Below are 18,836 nucleotides of genomic sequence, written 5' to 3' on the forward strand. Positions count from 1 at the left end.
CGTCGCTAGAGGAAAAAGAAATGGCGCAACGTATTGATAAAGTAGAGTATCGTGCGGTGATTGGTTTCCCACGGCACTGGAAATGCTGCATCTGCTAGTGAAAAGTCCGCAGTTCGTGGTCGTGCGGTAGCGTTCTCGCTTCCCACGCCCGGGTTCCCGGGTTCGATTCCCGGCGGGGTCAGGGATTTTCTCTGTCTCGTGATGACTGGGTGTTGTGTGATGTCCTTAGGTTAGTTAGGTTTAAGTAGTTCTAAGTTCTAGGCGACTGATGACCACAGATGTTAAAGTCCCATAGTGCTCAGAACCTTTTTTTTCTTTTTTCTTTGCTTGTGAAAAAGAATTACCGCACGATGTTCCGCGTTGTCCATAGGCTGTACCATTTTGTTTTGACGGATCTAGAGACATGCTGTGGTACTGTGGATTTCATTGGGTACCAGAACGGCTGACATGTGCCTGCAAATATACCAAAAATTAATCTCGCAACTTTATTTTTACGAGGTGACAGTTAAAGGTTCAGGAATACGACTAGTATTTATCTATTTATTTATCCTGGCAACCTCAGGGAAATCTGGCCCTCTCTTACAGATAATCAGGCATTCTACATATTTTAGGAAAAATTTATCACGACACATATTTTATAAGACGTCCTACATCAAATATGGACTTCAACACTTAGAAATAACAGTGAAATATATGTTGGCAAAAATAGTAAGTACAGCTGAAAAAGCTTATATTAGTTAATGAAAAGTAGAAGAAAAAAGACAAATTAGAGGCCGACGGACTTGAGAGAGAGAGTGGGAGAGGTAGAGAATGATAAATGTGACAAAGCACAAGTAATGAAAACAGGGCAAAGAAAGCGACGTTACAGCTTTAGAAATGAAAAGAGAAAGAAGCGAAGTGCGAGAAAATTGGAATATTTTATTTACTGTCTCAGAGAGGGGAACTGGGCACAGACATTAATTTTTTTTTTAGGAAAAGTTGTGAGGTAGGCAGAATGAATTGATTCAGCCGCTTATTGTAAGCAAAAGGGCAGTTTCAAAATAAATATTGTCTGTGAAGCGAAATTTGCACTAATTTGAAAGTTTCTGGCACACTGAAACTATCTGCCGAATCGGGATTCGAACCTGGAGTCTTTTCCCATGACCGCAAAAATTCATTATGGTAACAGTCCTTCAGGCTGTGGCAAATAACGTCTCCGCATTATTCTTTCTTTGAGGAGTGCTGTTCCCGCAAGGCACATCCAGGATATCAGATAAGCGATATCATGTCTTGCTATTGCGATTGAATTATATGTACTTTATCGCTGAACCCAAGCACTGGGGTGCATGAGCAGTAAGATGCCGATGAAGTAGGCAGAGCGTATGTTAGTCAGGATAATTGTTTGGCGGAAACATTTTAAGTGGTCGTATGAAGCACTGACATGGTTAAATAGACGGATTAACAGATGTCACGCACGCAATCATTCATGGTTCGTTCTCACCGTACAAAATTTAACATCATGCTTCACTATTATTGAATTAAAGGGGATCTGTGTTACCTCGTTATGCTCGTTTCCTGAAGTAGATGTGATTTTTCTCACAGAAGTACCACATAATTAATGTTACAGCTTCAGCTGACACATAGTAGCAGATTCAGTAGAATTCCCAGAGTTATAAAAGAACAATACTCGCACAAGCACAATGGAAGTCTTACTGCTACACAAAGTGCGAAGTACGTACTCACGCCATGTCAGGCCAAAAGATACCGTACATGACTATTCTTATTACTAAAGAACTAGGTGTCGTGGCGTATTAGCTCGCGACTCTTTTACGACACTGAACGGAGCACCGAAATCGATCAACTGTGTGGCCATAGACGAGTAATGGAGTGCAGTTGTGTCTTGACTTCCATGAGAGCGCCACATTTAATTCATAATATGATGCTAGGCATAAATAGGTGTTGCATACAAAGACAGATGCAACTTCAAGTCAGTCTGTCAGGTCATGTGGATGCAGTGCGAGACAACAAAGAGAGCCATTCTGGAAGACCTTCGATTAAATTATAAGAAAGAAAACAGTTGACATAACAAACAGTTAATTCAACGATTTTCGTACTCACTGTATTACTTATGTATGAAACAACCCCTCGCCGTCCGTTAAAAGACTCGATGTCCGGCTGGATCGGTATCATTACCTGAAATCATAGAGAAAGTACATTAGATAAAGTAACACTAAAATAAAAATACATTACTTACAATCTCATTTATTTTCATTAATTTTAGCCTCACAACATTCTAAAGAGTTCAGAACATTTCCTATAAAATTAAAGGCACGGAACAGACATTAATTCATCTCGTCAAATGCCGCCTATGACGCACAGAATTTGTAGATGGTCAATGTATGCCTAAGAACAGTTGTCGTTGTTATCATATTGTATGATAGTGTCTAAGAAAAAATAACTATTATATATATATATATATATATATATATATATATATATATATATATATATATATTCTTTTCTAGCTTTTAACCAGTTCCATGTCCTGTAACAATGGTGGACACTTTTTCGTACACCCCCTATTTATTGTGTAGCTGTAAGTACAAGCTGTAAACCATTCTGGCCCGAACACTTTCTCGCAGAGTACATATTATTATATTACTTACGGAGTATATTGTTTTACACGTATCCGTGATGTTCTGCTGACGAAACTCTACTTTTACCTGTACCACTAAGCAATTTGTAAGCTCTGCTGTTAAGATTTCTTAATTGTGTAGTTTTTGAGCTAAGCTGACAAGAATTGTTGGTTAAGTAGACAGAAGAACCGCTTCACCAGGAGACATTACTGTAAGTAATTAAATATGTGTATTCGGTAAGAAAACGTCAACGCCTTTTTGTAGCTTACAAGTAGAGTGGCACTATATGTAAACAATAATGCTGTATTTAAGTAGAACTAAAATCACTAGAGAAAATCGTAGTTCCCTCCCCCTCCTCCCACTTAAAAGAGCAAAATTGTCGATCTATAGTGCTGTACGAAGATGGTGTACATCTAGAACTATGCGATTATGTGAACCCCCACAATTCGTGTCACTCATGGCAGTGAAGTGGTGTGTATGTGCCAGCCAGTCTTTTTCAGGGTAACAGCGTCATAAAATGCGTTGACGTGGCAGAATGACAGAAATGAGGTATCGTGTTCGGACATGACCGTAGTCACGCAGTAAATGACATCCCCCGATTTGTTGGGGTATCGATGCGAAATGTCTATTTCGATCAGTTTCCGTCCAACACTGTGGACGGAAACGCATATAATGGGCATCTGAAGTCCCGAACCACACGAAAGGCGATCGGTCATAGATGCACATTAAGCTGCACATGTTCAGAGGGCCAAAGCCACAGAAATTTTAGAGCAGCTGATTGGAGGCCTGTAGTGTGGTCCGAAGAGTTACGATCTTACCTCTTTTCAAATGACGTAAGACGGCGAGTGCACCAACAGCCTAATAATATTTCTCAACCTGCAGTGTGCAGAAGATATAGTAGTTCTGCAACGCTTTAGGGGTGTTTTATGTTCCCCGACATGAGATCACTCATTCAGCTTACAGTGAACCAGAGCCAGGATGTTTATTTCAGCATTCTCAGTCGCCAAATGTTGCCCTTTCTTCTGCCTCTTTACGATGTGTAAGTGTGTCGTGGACACTCCCGTCTTCCAATTTGACAACATGTGTGTTCAGAGGGCTCGACGAACACTCAGACGTAACTAGATTGGACCTCTAAATTATCTGATCTCAGTCTCATAGAAAATGTCTGGGACAATTTCTAACAGCGATTGAAACATTTTAATCAACACCAACGCAATTTGGTAGCTCTTCAAGATCTTATTAATAATTAAAGTCTTTAGCAGGACATTTCATACATCAGTAACTTGCGGACACCCTTCCTCGGCAAATATAAGCCCGTATCAAAGCTAGAGGCGGTATTAGCGTGACGTCTCCTAGGGGGTAGTATTTTTGGTATGATTTTCTTAGCTGTGTATTTCAGGCCACCGAAGGTGCCTCAGAAAGCTGAGACGTAATTCGTCTGGCACAACGGAAACTGCATCTACTGGGCTGCACATAGACATAATCTAAAAATTGCTAATGTAGTATAAGTAATGGATTATGTATCCCTGACGATGATCTGCCGTGGAATGACTTTGGTGCAGTGTGAGAATGGCGAGTGTGGGTGTGTTTTGTGCGAGTGCTGTGGCGCGCTGGCAGGCTTCCAGCGCCAGCGGCCGGAGAATCGATGTGGTGGCGACTCAGGTGGCTGGTGTTGCAGGCACCATCGGCGGCCTGTGCAGCGGCAACCACCTGGGCTGGACATCGCCCACGCTGCCCTCCATCACCAAGCCCAACGGCAACGCCACCTCACTGCTCAGCTCCGCACAGTAAGTATAACCCGCTTCTGCTCTCCGCAACACCACTCGACTGTCAGTGCAATCATCTGCATGTATTGTTTTGACGGCGTTCACACAAGCCATCATGGTTTCTCTGGAAGAAATGAGGGGGGGGGGGGGGGGTCAGCTGGTCTCCAACATTTGTAGTTAACCTATTCTCACTGCCATTAAATTAAACAACAAGTTCACTGTTACCAGTCACCGTTGACTGGTAACAGTGAACTTGTTGTTTCATTTAATGTCAGTAACAGTCACGGTAAAGTCTAACCTAAAAATGTTCGCATTTAAAGTATTTTCACTGCGCTAACTCGTATAATAGTATTGGGTTTCGTGGTTTTGAGTCTTCTTAGTGTTAGTTTTCATTTTGCGTTATGCTGGCCAAAGAAATATCCTATACCGTGTATAAATAAGAACATCAATTGATAAAACAGTTTCCATTAAATAGCCTTTCTTTCATACTGAAAAAGTTAACTCTATTGAAGGACGAAAAAAGTTATTTTTGATGTTATTTAGTACTGTTATTTAGTACTAGCAAACCTGGAAATGCTTCACGATTGCTTAATATGAATGGGAATTGGATTTGCGTTCTTCCCCCCCCCCCCCCCCCCCAATCTGTCCGTCCATCTCCTCCTCTCCTTCTGTCTGTTCTTCTTCTCCCCCTATCTCTCTTCACCTCCTCCTCCTCCACCTTCTCCTCTCTCTGTTCATCTTCTCCTTCCCCCTGTCTTTGTCCATTTCCTCCTTTCCCTCCCTGTTCATTTTCTCTCTGACTGGGAACTGAAGTCGCTTAAAGTAAACGGGGAAAATTGCTTAGGGTAATTGGAATATGAAGAATGAGACACCATTCCTGCTGTTGGATCTGTGAGAATAGTAGCGAAGTCACAGTATTTCGCATAGTTTTGATCTGCAAACGGGTAGAGGAAGAAAACAAAACAGTACACAGTTGTGTAACAATTTTTGTTTAAAAAGAATGCTATAGACGAGAAACAGTTTATTTAATGGCTAAAATGCCCAGCTATCGTAGTTAGCTAAATGAAATCGCACATTTTCACAGCATAACACAGTATTTTCTGTATCGCAGTCAGTGTTAACAAGAAACCAGTACAGTGTTGTTTAAAAACTATGTAGCCTATGTCTGAATATTTATTAGAGTACCGCGCAAATATTTCAAGTAAAGCTGCCAGGAACTTTTCGAGATTTTTGATTTAAAAAAGCGTGAAGCGTGGAGAATTCCGGGCAATGGGAGCGGTGGAAAGGGCGAGGGAGTTTGACCATAATGGTAGCTACTGCCTATGACACTGCATGGTACTCCGTTCTTACTGAACACTACGTCCAACTCATTATGGATTGTTGCAGTCTTTTCCCCCTTGAAATGCAGTGCGACACTGCACTGAATCAATAGACTGCGTCATTTTGCTGTGACTCCTACAGCAGCGTGTTAAGCTACTGCGACAACAAGATTTCGGTGTGTAAGAGGACTGCAGCCTTGTATAGGCAAAGAAACAAAGCAATTATGATGTAGGTTTGTTTTTCGATAGAATAATTAAAATTTTATGTGTACCGCCTGTAACGTAGAACCAATTTCGACCATTTTTAGAAGGGAATTCTTACATTCTTCTATTATTTGAATCTCGAGCTTCACAAGAGTATTTATACACTGACATTGATACTCTGCAAGTCACCTTACGATGTGTATTCGAGGGGTGCTTTGCATACCGCTGTCACTTCTCTTCATTCCCATTTTAATCCCGAGTCATCCGCGGCAAGATCGATCGTATCGATCGTTGGTAAGCCTCCGTGTCAGCTCGAATCTCTCTGATTTCACCTTCGAGATCTTTTCGCGAGATATACGTGGGAGGAAGTAATATATTCGGTCAATCCTCCAGGAATTTACTGTCTCGGAATTTCAGCAGAAAAACCATGCCACGATGGACAACGCCGTTCTTGTAGCGTGTGCCACTGGAGTTTGATAAGCATCTCCGTGATGCTTCTTAGCTTACAAAATGAAGTTGTGGCGAAACGCACTGCATTTCTTTAAATCTTCGCCAGTTCCTCTATCAGTCCTATCTACTAAGGACTCCAGACTAAGAAGCAGTATTCCAAGTATCGATCGCAAGAGGGTTTTGTAATCGACCTTCTTCGACGGTAGACTACATTGTCTGAAGATTCTTCCAATGAATCACCATTTGGAAACTGCCCTACCCGCTATTAGGTTTACGTCGTCGTTCGATTTTAAGTCTGCACGCATACTCCCAGAATTTTAAAGGACGTGACTGGTTCCAGTGAATGTTCTGCAATCGTGAAATCGTACGAGAATGAGCATTTGTGCCTATCTATTAGTAGTACGCCCAGAAATGCTAACTAAATAGAACCACCAGAGACGAAGAAGTGGCACCTGTAGCTGAGTGGAGATTCAAGTAGTGATACAGGAAAGCCACGAAGGGGGTCGCATAAGGCCAGTAAGGTATGGTTTCCTGGTGGGAAGAAGTATGCTTTGAACACGCTGTTGCTTTGTCTGACCAAATGTTTCGTGCCAAAAACCACACACACACACACACACACACACACACACACACACACACACACACACACACACACACACAGAGAGAGAGAGAGAGAGAGAGAGAGAGAGAGAGAGAGAGAGAGAGAGAGAGAGAGATCTGTTGTGTGTGCAGCGCACAGGCAGCGGAGCACGGGCAGCAGCTGGTGACAACGGCGGAGGCGGCGTGGATCGCGTCGATGCTGCCCCTCGGGGCAACGCTGGGATCGCTGCTGGTGGCGCTCTTGCTCGTGGAGTCTCTAGGACGGAAGGGCTGCATCCTCGCCATGGGCGCCCTCTTCACCGTCAGCTGGCTGCTCATCGGCCTCGCTCAGCTCACCAAATACCCAGTAAGTACACCACTTGCCTAACGGACGGGAGTAAAACTTGATCTAGAGGTAGCGTCTTCGACTAGTAATCAAAACGTCCTGCTTCCTGGTTTCGTACTCAGCCAGCCCAGCACTGTAGCAAAAAGTTGAGTGAAATTCTTGTCTATAGAATTGGAAAGATGTTGTGCAACACCCGCAGAGAACCACTGATAACATAGAGGCGAAGGAGCAGATCGAAATTAAAAGGGCAAAAGAAAAAAAAAAAGTGGTGAAGTGTGTGCTTGTAAACCGAGAGGTCGCGGAATCGAATCCCCGTGGGACCTCTGAAATTTTCATTCTGTCTTTAATCTACCCTTCATCTGTCAACGATATGAAACGCCGCGAGGAACGATACGTGTGTTTCGAATTGCACGTTAAACTGAAAGTCCACTTTTGCTTTGTGAATTACTGGGGTGATTCTAGGCGCTGCAGTCTGGAACTGCGCGACCCCTACGGTCGCAGGTTCGAATCCTGTCTCGGGCATGGATGTGTGTGATGTCCTTAGGTTAGTTAGGTTTAAGTAGTTCTAAGTTCTAGGGGACTGATGACCATAGATGTTAAGTCCCATAGTGCTGAAAGCCATTTGAATCATTTGAATCGAAACGTCGTTAATCACCGAAATACAGATGTTGACTTACTTTTAATGAAAAAATAATTCTTATAATAAAGTAAAAACAGCACTGAGCATTGTTGTTAATGCTATTTACTAAAAACAAACGGCGGCGTTACCGTCGTCAAACGTCTGATGCCGTTTAAAATTGCATATAATGTACATGTGATGTTGGCAGATTTACGTTGGGGCGATAAGTCTTCGGGGAGGTGGGGCCTTACAAAAATGGCTCTGAGCACTATGCGACTTAACTTCTGAGGTCATCAGTCGCCTAGAACTTCGAACTAATTAAACCTAAGGACATCACACACATCCATGCCCGAGGCAGGATTCGAACCTGCGACCGTAGCGGTCGCTCGGCTCCTGACTGTAGCGCTTAGAACCGCACGGACACTCCGTGGGGCCTTACAGCAGGAAACGATGTAACAAAATATCTGAGAAAATGCGGTCATCACATACAGACACACAGTCAGTCAGATAGCATACGACAAAAAAGTATTTTTTTCGTGTGGCATATTTTTAAATTAACGATTTTCGGTTTTTTCCTTTACTTCACTGGAATCTTGCTGCTCGCCAAATTTCTCGATTGTAAGTAAACCGTAAGTACCCTGTAGGTTATGATGAGCGAGTTTGCGAGTGTCAAAATGTGTGACATACATGGCCGTAGCTTTTGATTGCCTTGACTTAGAATCTTACATTAATTACACTGCCAAGAGACCGTAGAGCTTAGCATGTGACGCAAACTTGATACGTCTATCTTTTCCTGAGAAAAAAAGTGTTTTTAACATTCGAACCGAGAGACTGACAACAAGCTGATCTAATGACGGTTCCGTTTTTACCGATTCAGGTAGTGAACCCTATAAAAGAATATTTTATTGCAATTGGACCTAAGAACGATTAAAACAATGTAAACAACTTCCTAAGATACGAACTGCATTATTTTGTGTTAGATACATTGAAGTTCCTGCGTCATTTTATAGCAGTGTTGACTGTTTTCCAACAAGTGCATGCTTCGCCGAATAGCAGGCAAGATATCTACATCTACATCTACATCCACACTCCGCAAGCCACCTGCGGTGTGTGGCGGAGGGTACCCTGAGTACCTCTATCGGTTCTCCCTTCTATTCCAGTCTCGTATTGTTCGTGGAAAGAAGGATTGCGGTATACCTCTGTGTGGGCTCTAATCTCTCTGATTTTATCCTCATGGTCTCTTCGCGAGATATACGTAGGAGGGAGCAATATACTGCTTGACTCCTCGGTGAAGGTATGTTCTCGAAACTTCTGCAAAAGCCCGTACCGAGCTACTGAGCGTCTCTCCTGTAGAGCCTTCCCCTGGAGTTTATCTATCATCTCCGTAACGCTTTCGCGATTACTAAATGATCCTGTAACGAAGAACGTTGCTCTCCGTTGGATCTTCTCTATCGCTTCTGTCAACCCTATCTGGTACGGATTCCACAATGCTGAGCAGTATTAAAGCAGTGGGCGAACAAGCGTACTGTAACCTACTTCATTTGTTTTCGGATTGTATTTCCTCAGGATTCTTCCAATGAATCTCAGTCTGGCATCTGCTTTACCGACGATCAACTTAATATGATCATTTCATTTTAAATCACTCCTAATGCGTACTCCCACTTAATTTATGGAATTAACTGCTTCCAGTTGCCGACCTGCTATATTTTAGATAAATGATAAGGGATCTTTCTTTCTGTGTATTCGCAGCACATTACACTTGTCTGCATTGAGATTTAATTGCCATTCCCTGTACCATGCGTTAATTCGCTGCAAATCATCCTGCATTTCACTACAATTTTCCATTGCTACTACCTCTCGATATACCACAGCATTATCCGCAAAAAGCCTCAGTGAACTTCCGATGTTATCCACAAGGTCATTTACGTATATTGTGAATAGCAACGGTCCTACGACACTCCCCTGCGGCACGCCTGAAATCACTCTTACTTCGGAAGACTTCTCTCCACTGAGAATGACATGCTGCGTTCTGTTATCTAGGAACTCTTCAATCCAATCACACAATTGGTCCGACAGTCCATATGCTCTTACTTTGTTCCTTAAACGACTGTGGGGAACTGTATCGAAGACTATATAAGAAATATAGTGCAGAGCAAAACACACACACACACACACACACACACACACACACACACACACACACACAATTTGCTATAAATGTGTCCATACTTTTGGTTAACCAACACAGATGCTCCGTCTCGCCATTCATTTGTTACCAACTTTTATTGCTGTTGCGTAATGCCCGAGCTAAAAGGAACAAACTTTTGCCAAGAATGGTCCTTTGTAAAAGCACTGTTGTATAGTAGTAGGTAACGTTTATTCTGCTAGTATCTGCAAAACTCCATATAAATCTCTCCGTCCCTGGTGACTGAAATATGCGCCGGACATTCACCCGATCTGAGACTCTCGGTAATAAACGGATGAAGGAACAAGCATTTTTGGTGTCTGCAGGCGATCATGATGTACGTCGGCCGGTTCGTGGGCGGGCTGGCGGCTGGCGGGCTAACGATCGTGGTGCCCATCTACAGCGAGGAGGTGACGGTGAAGGAGGTGCGCGGCCGCGTGGGCGTGTTCTTCGACCTGAGCGTGAACGCGGGCATCGTGCTGTCGTACGTGGCGGGCGGGCTGGCGCCGCAGCCGCACCCCTGGCTGGCTTGGATGTGCGCCGCGCTGCCCTTGCTGCACGTGGTGCTGCTCTGCCGCATGCCCGAGTCGCCCGTCTTCCTGCTGCGCCGCGGCCGGGACGAAGCCGCGCTCAGCTCCCTGCGCTGGCTGCGATACGGTCAGTTCCTCTACAGCGTATCTTACCGTCACTCGCGGGCACCTTACGGACTAGCCCTCTTTTATTCACACTTACTAAACTGGAAGGTCAGTGCCCGGACATCAACTTCCTACAGCAGTACGATTAGAAGATATCTGAGCACTATTAAGTACAAAACATTTCGATGCACACTGAGGCGCCAAAGAAGCTAGTTTAGGCATGCGTATTCAAATACAGAAATATGTGAACAGGCAGAATACGGCGCTGCGGTCGCCAACGGCTATACAGGGTGTTACAAAAAGGTACGGCCAAACTTTCAGTAAATATTCATCACACACAAAGAAAGAAAATATGTTATGTGGACATGTGTCCGAAAACGCTTACTTTCCATGTTAGAGCTCATTTTATTACTTCTCTTCAAATCACATTAATCATGGAATGGAAACACACAGCAACAGAACGTACGAGCGTGACTTCGAACACTTTGTTACAGGAAATGTTCTAAATGTCCTCCGTTAGCGAGGATACATGCATCCACCCTCCGTCGCATGGAATCCCTGATGCGCTGATGCAGCCCTGGAGAATGGCGTATTGCATCACAGCCGTCCACAATACGAGCACGAAGAGTCTCTACATTTGGTACCGGGGTTGCTTAGACGAGAGCTTTCAACTGCCCCCATAAATGAAAGTCAAGAGGGTTGAGCTGAGGAGAGCGTGGACGCCATGTAATTGGTCCGCCTCTACCAATCCATCAGTCACCGAATCTGTTGTTGAGAAGCGTACGAACACTTCGACTGAAATCTGCAGGATGTCCGTCGTGCATGAACCACATGTTGTGCCGTACTTGTAAAGGCACATGTTCTAGCAGCACAGGTAGAGTATCCCGTATGAAATCATGATAACGTGCTCCATTGAGCGTAGGTGGAAGAACATGGGGCCCAATCAAGACATCACCAACAATGCCTGCCCAAACGTTTACAGAAAATCTGTGTTGATGACGAGATTGCAGAATAGTGTGCGGATTCTCGTCAGCCCACAGATGGTCATTGTGAAAGTTTACAATTTGATCACATTGGAATGAAGCCTCATCACAGAGAATATTTGCACTGAAATGAGGATTGACACATTGTTGGATGAACCATTCGCAGAAGTGTACCCGTGGAGGCCAGTCAGCTGCTCATAGTGCCTGCACACGCTGTACATGGTACGGAAACAACTGGTTCCACCGTAGCACTCTCCATACAGTGACGTGGTTAACGTTACCTTGTACAGCAGCAACTTCTCTGACGCTGACATTAGGGTTATCGTCAACTGCACGAAGAATTGCCTCGTCCATTCCAGGTGTCCTCGTCGTTCTAGGTCTTACCCAGTCTCGAGTCATAGGCTGGAATGTTCCGTGCTCTCTAAGAGGCCGATTAATTGCTTCGAACGTCTTCCTGTCGGGACCCCTTCTTTCTGGAAATCTGTCTCGATACAAACGTACCGCGCCACGGCTATTGCCCAGTGCTAATCCATACATCAAATGGGCATCTGCCAACTCCGCATTTGTAAACATTGCACTAACTGCAAAATCACATTCGTGATGAACACTAACTTGTTGATGCTATGTACTGATGTGCTTGATGCTAGTACTGTAGAGCAATGAGTCGCTTGTCAACACAATCACCGAAGTCAACATTACCTGCCCAAAAATGGGCCAACTGGCGGTGAATCGAGGAAGTACAGTACATACTGACGAAACTAAAATGAGCTCTAACATGTAAATTAAGCGTTTCCGGACACATGTCCACATAACATCTTTTCTTTACTTGTGTGTGAGGAATGTTTCCTGAAAGTTTGGCCGAACCTTTTTGTAACATACTGTATAACACAAGCGTCTGGCGCAGTTGTTAGATCGGTTACTGCTGGTACAATGGCAGTTTTTCAAGATTTAAGTCACTTTGAACGTGGTGTTATAGTCGGCGCACGAATTATGGGACACAACATCTCCGAGGTAGCGATGAAATGGAAATTTTTCCGTACGATAATTTCACGAGTGTACCGTGAATATCAGGAATCCGGCAAAACATCAAATCTCTAACATCGCTGCGCCCGGAAAAAGATCCTGCAAGAACGGGACCAACGACAACTGAAGAGAATCGTTCAACGTAACAGAAGTGCATCTCTTCCGCAAATTGCCGCAGATTTCAGTGCTGGGCCATCAGCAAGTGTCAGCATGCGAACAACTCAACAAAACACCATCGATATGGCCTTTCCGAGCCGAAATCCCAGTCGTGTACCCTTGCTGACTGCACGAGACAAAGCTTTACACCCCTCCTGGGTCCGTGAACACCGACATTGGACTACTGACGAGTGAAACATGGTGACTAGTCGGACGAGTCTCGTATCATATTGTATCCAGCGCACGGACGTGTACGGTGTATTGAGGCAACCTGAGTGAATCCATGGACCCTGTATGTCAGCAGCGGACTGTTCAAGCTGGTGGAGCCTCTGTAATAATGTGGGGCGTGTGCAGTTCGAGTGATATGAGATCCCTGATACGTCTAAATAGGACTTTGACAGGTGACACGTACTTCAGCATAATGTCTGATCACCTGCATCCATTCATGTCCATTGTGCATTTTGACGGACTTAGGCAATTTGAGCAGGACAATGCAACACCCCACGTGTCCAGAATTGCTACAGAGTGGCTCTACGACCACTCTTCTCAGTTTAAACACTTCCGCTGGTCACCAAACTCTCCAGAAACGAACATTATTGAGTATGTCTGGGACGCCTTGCAACGTGCGGTTCAGATGAGATCTTTACCCGCTCGTACTCTTACAGATTTATGGACAGCCCTGCAGGATCCATGGTGTCAGTCCATCCAGCACTATTTCAGACTTTAGTCGAGTCCATGCTGGTTACAGTCGAAACGTCAATGGTTGAATCTCGCTAGTAACAAGTTTCTTTAACTTCTACTTCAGTTCTACATTTGTTAACAAATGTAAATGTTAATCACATTTTTTCATTAAAATGGCATTTTTTTAAATTTTAGTTAGTAATCTTATGTAAGTGCCAGTACTCGAAATAAATAAAATTTTTTTACAAAAGTTTGAAACATCGAAAAAGAAATACTCCTTCATTTTTAGAAATTGGAAACTGTTATTGTGCTATACAATTTTTCATTTAACGATAAGACATTCAGCACGTCTGTACGAACTTCTAATTTATTTTCACACGGCCTGTAACTAAAAATAGTATTATTTTTATTAAAGTATTTTGATTCAACATTTGTCACCTACAATTTTGATTTAACAATAAGTACAGAAAATAAGTAAAGCTTTTTTAAAAAGTTACAAGTGAGATCCAGACTGATGACTTTACGATTTCTGGATTTCTATGCTACGCTCTTAGCCACTAGCGACTAAGTTAATTTGTTCTAAATGTTTGTACTGAACAGAGCTCAGAAATCTGCTAATCTTAAAAGTCAATTACTTCCAACCACTGAAATTCGAATGCTGTAAGTATGAAGGAAACGGAACAGGCCGACTACGCAAGGTCTCCTTGTCGGTGCAGTAATTACAACCAAAGTCCTCAACTATTCGTTGGATGTATTCCAATCTGTGCTTTTATGGAAAGCTATACGATAATGCAAACAAGAGTTAACAGAACCGAACATTCTAAGGAATACGGCAATAACCACAGTAGGCACAAAATATTTTTAGGCTTAATTTTCGTTCCCTTAACTAGAAATTGAACAGCTTATATTTTGCAGACCTCAATAAAGATATTTGATAACAATGGCACAAAGGTGCCAAAATAGTTTGTCCTATAAAAGGATGTATTGTTTTCATAAAAGGTGAATCTGAATTACTATAATAATTACTACTGTACGGATAAATGCAGCGAACATGTAAATAATTTGTTCGAATCAATTTTGGAGCTCTCATTTTGTAAACTAACCATCCCGCAGAAATGAAATAAATCTAAAAACTATCCAATATCTCTGTCTTTATGGAACTTTACAGTTCTGTATTACAGTTAGATATCTGAAATGTAATGTGATCATCAAAACGCAGTTTATATTAAACTGTGCGTATTTGTACCATTTATGGTGTTGTATTGACCATTCATTTGCTTCTACTTCTACCTCCAATTACACGATTTCTCTTCTTATGCGGTCTACACGATGTTAGTCACTTGTTTTCAGATATTTCATTTCCACGCCTTGTATTTTACCTCAAGTTCAATTTTGTGGGTAACCAGCTTTCACTTCCATAAAGTAATACGATAGCAGCTAGTGTTTTATAATGTTTCATCCTCAATCTTATACTATAGAGTAAAAAATGTTACACATAAAAAACTGGTCTTTTGAAAATCATAGTTTCAGACTGTTTATAAAGGTGGATCTCTGAGGGCCATCCGAATCTCTCTCAGTCTTAAGTAAATCTGTGTCTTGTATTTTATACCATACTTTGCGTATCTGATTTTGAGCATTTCCTGAAAGGGTCTCTCACTTATTTCGTCATATCCATAGCAAAAGCTGTAAGTCGCTCGACATGGATATCATAATAATGAATGGCGTCACCGTTTCCAATTAAAAAGAAAAAAAAAGATTCCCCTAGCACACTGAAAACTAATGGCAGAGTAGAGATTATCATGATACCTATCTTATTCAATATTCTTCCCGCTGTTCAGTCGAAGCTGATGGGCTACTTTACCGGGAGAAATACAAGAAGCTCCCACTTTGATGGCGTACTGCTTAATTTCTTTGATAATCGCCATTCCTTTTGAATGTTTTAAATCAAATAAAGGACATAAATGCTGTCTGTGAATATCTTCTTACTTTCTAAAACGGCAGAATCTGTCTGAACTGTCCTGTTTATTTCCCCCACCCCGTGCTCTCTTTCTAGAAATGGACTAAGGTGCAATGTGAGTTCGTCCAATACTACTATGAATTATTTCCGCTTAGATTTTTCGGTGTTGTATCATTTTTGAAACAGGAATTTCTGGAGACGTGTAGCTTCAGATACCGAGCATGTATTTGAACTGCGCTGCATCATAAGTATCATATCCTCAGTGTTCTTCATGCACAACTCTACAATCGATCCACTGATTAAGTGACCGTTATAACTACAATGTTATAATCTACCTGAAAAACTTTGGAATCACATAGAGCACGATTCAGTTCATTTAATTACAGCCTGGCTGATCCTGTCTTTATTCTGAACGTACTAGATTTGTTGCAGGAAATTCGTGTTACTAATATGGTCTCATGCGCTTGCACCACAGGTCACAAGGAAGGCGACTACGATGTATCAGAAGAGTTCGACAGTTTGAAGGCCGCCATCTGCGCCGAGAAGAAAGAAATTGAACAGCCGCCAATCTACACGATCACAACGCAGACGTCGGTGCTGGATTGCGAGCTCACTGAAGACCTTAAGAAGCGCGTCAGATGGATCTCTGCCGGCATCATCCTGGGACTGATGTTCTTCAGGCCTCTCAGCGGCATCAACACTGTCACTTTCTACAGTGCTCCCATTTTCCAGGTGAGTGGCAGATGGAGAGATAGGAAGTATGCTCATGTGATTCTATTGCGAGATCACTCACCACAAGTAGCAGGCTACCATTTTAAAACATTAATCCGGGATGCAACAGTGATCTCTAATAGGGCTGTCGTATATCTTATATACTCATTACTGAATAACGAATAGTCTACGAGACTCTAAGAACTGTTTCGTTACTCGCATGCTTCTCCGCACCAGTTTAATGACTGACTCGGGTCGAGTGGGAAGTTTTCGTATTTCTCCACCTCGCTATCATCAGCGGACTCAAGAATAACGCAAATGTTCAGTTACTCGCCTGTCTTCTTCCCCACGCGCTTCCTGTCAAGTTGGTAGTTTCCGTATTCCTCCGATTTCTTATTCTCAGCGAAACAAGTCGTTTGTGACACGGAGTAACGAACACATTTTGTTAGTCAGCCTTTTTTCTTTCCTCAATTAATGTCTACAACGGGGAGACTCGGCAGCATTCGTAGACCTCTAACTCCTGACTCCCAAATACGTTTCGTGCGTGAAATAGATGGTATGGGTGACTTTTGCGGGAACTGTACTATGTAGTTTTGCAGAGTGGTCACATCCCAAGTAATCAGTTTTCTTCATGTTTGTGATGATGTCATTGTAGCTTAAACGATTCTTCTAGCTTAGAGACCAGTTTTCGAGATACAGGCGGGTTCGATCAGCAAGAAACAACTCATTAGCACATAAATCGTCCAAAGATGGGATAGCTGAATATCTGTTGTCCCCGTGTTGACACAGAAAATGGACGCGAGGAATGAGACCGCGGAACTTAGATGCACAACCACAATAGTAGAAAATGAGGTGAAATTCCATCTGGGAAACGAATAGCACGTCTGGCCACATCCGACTTCTTGTTCTTGTTGTGTCTTCAGTCTGAGGACTGGTATGATGCAGCTCTCCACGCTACACTATTCTATGCAAGTCTCTTCATCTCCGAATTTCTACTGCAGCCGAAATTCATTTGAAACTGCTTGGTACCTTCCTTACTTGGTCTCTCCCTACAATTTTGCCACCTACACTTCCCTCCATTACCATATAGAAGACTCCTCGATGCCTCGGGCTGTGTCCTAACAACATACCCCTTCTTTTAGTCAAGTTGTGACAAATTTTCCCCAATTAGATTCAGTGCCTTCTCATTAGTTACTCGAACTACCTATTTAATCATGAGAATTTTTCTATAGCAGCTAAATTTAAACGTCTATTCTGTTCTTGCCTGAACAGCTTATCGTCCTCGTTTCACTTCAGTACAAGGCTACAATCTAGACAAATACCTTCAGAAAAGACTTCCTAACATTCAAAATTTTACTCATCTTTACATTAGATGCTGACAAATTCCTCTTCTTCAGAAACACTATTCTTGATATTGCTGGTCTGCATTTTATATCCCCTCTACTTCTTACATCATTAGTTAGTTTGCTGACCAAATAACGAAACTGATCTGCTACTTTTAGCGTCTCATTCCCCCAATTAATTCCTTCAACATCACGTGATTTATTGCGACTACGTTCTATTACACTCCATTGCCCTTATTTTATTTTTTCTGGTGTTCATCTTATAATGTCTCTTCAGGACACTATCCATTCCATTTACCTGCTATTCCAAATCCTTAGCGTTCTCTGACAGAATGTCATCGGCAAACCGCAAAGTTTTTATTTCTTCTCCACGAACATTAAGTATGTTTCTAAATTTTTCCTTTGTTCGATTCACAGCTTCCTCAATGTACGGAGTGAATAACAATTCTGATATGCTATAACCATATATCACTACCTTCTCAACTACGGCTTTCTTCTCATGCCCTTCGACTCTCATAACTGACGTTTGTTTTCTGTACGTGCGGTTCTAAGCGCTATAGCCTAGAGCCGAGCAACCGCTGCGGTCGCAGGTTCGAATCCTGCCTCGGGCATGGATGTGTGTGATATCCTTAGGTCAGTTAGGTTTAACTAGTTCTAAGTTCTAGGCGACTGATGACCTCAGAAGTTAAGTCGCATAGTGCTCAGAGCCATTTGAACCATTTTTTGTTTTCTGTACAAGTTGTAAATAACATTTTTCTCTCTGTATTTTAGCCCTACAGCCTTCAATATTTCGAGAAGCGTAGTTCCAGTCAACATGATCAAAAGCCTTCTCTAAATCTACGAATGATGTAAACGTAGGTTTGCCTTTCTTCAACCTATGTACTAGGGGATAAGTCGTCAAGTCAGTATTGCCTCGCGTGTTCCTGCATTTCTCCTGAACACAATCCAATCTTCCCCGAGGTCGGCATATACGAATTTTTCCATTCTTTTGTAAATTAATTGTGTCGACACTTTGAAACCATGGCTTATTAAACCGATGTTTCGGTAATATTCCCATCTGTCAACATGTGCATTCATTGGCATATGACTGATGACATTCTTCTTGAATTCTTCAGGGTACTTCCCCTTCCCCCTATATCTTACACACCAGATGGAATAGTTTTATCTTGGTGTTTTCCAGATTAACTCATGAACGACCCGGTTAAAGGCTTTCTCGAGGTTCAGAAATGCGAAGTGTAATTTTTTTTTTTTTTTTTTTTTTTTT

At 42.6% G+C, this 18,836-nt stretch overlaps 1 protein-coding gene across 1 annotated transcript in view; it reads left to right on the plus strand.

The window, feature by feature from the left end:
• Window positions 1–18,836, plus strand: part of LOC126298543 (facilitated trehalose transporter Tret1-like) — a 275,519-nt gene that overhangs the window by 250,234 nt on the left and 6,449 nt on the right. Inside the window, exons 4-7 of the mRNA XM_049989903.1 lie at window positions 4,294–4,402; window positions 7,087–7,300; window positions 10,410–10,740; window positions 15,994–16,250. Of these exons, the coding sequence (XP_049845860.1) occupies window positions 4,294–4,402; window positions 7,087–7,300; window positions 10,410–10,740; window positions 15,994–16,250 (911 nt within the window). The remainder of the gene's footprint in view (window positions 1–4,293; window positions 4,403–7,086; window positions 7,301–10,409; window positions 10,741–15,993; window positions 16,251–18,836) is intronic.

This window comes from Schistocerca gregaria, chromosome X (genome assembly GCF_023897955.1).
Source record: "Schistocerca gregaria isolate iqSchGreg1 chromosome X, iqSchGreg1.2, whole genome shotgun sequence".
Lineage (NCBI taxonomy): Eukaryota > Metazoa > Arthropoda > Insecta > Orthoptera > Acrididae > Schistocerca > Schistocerca gregaria.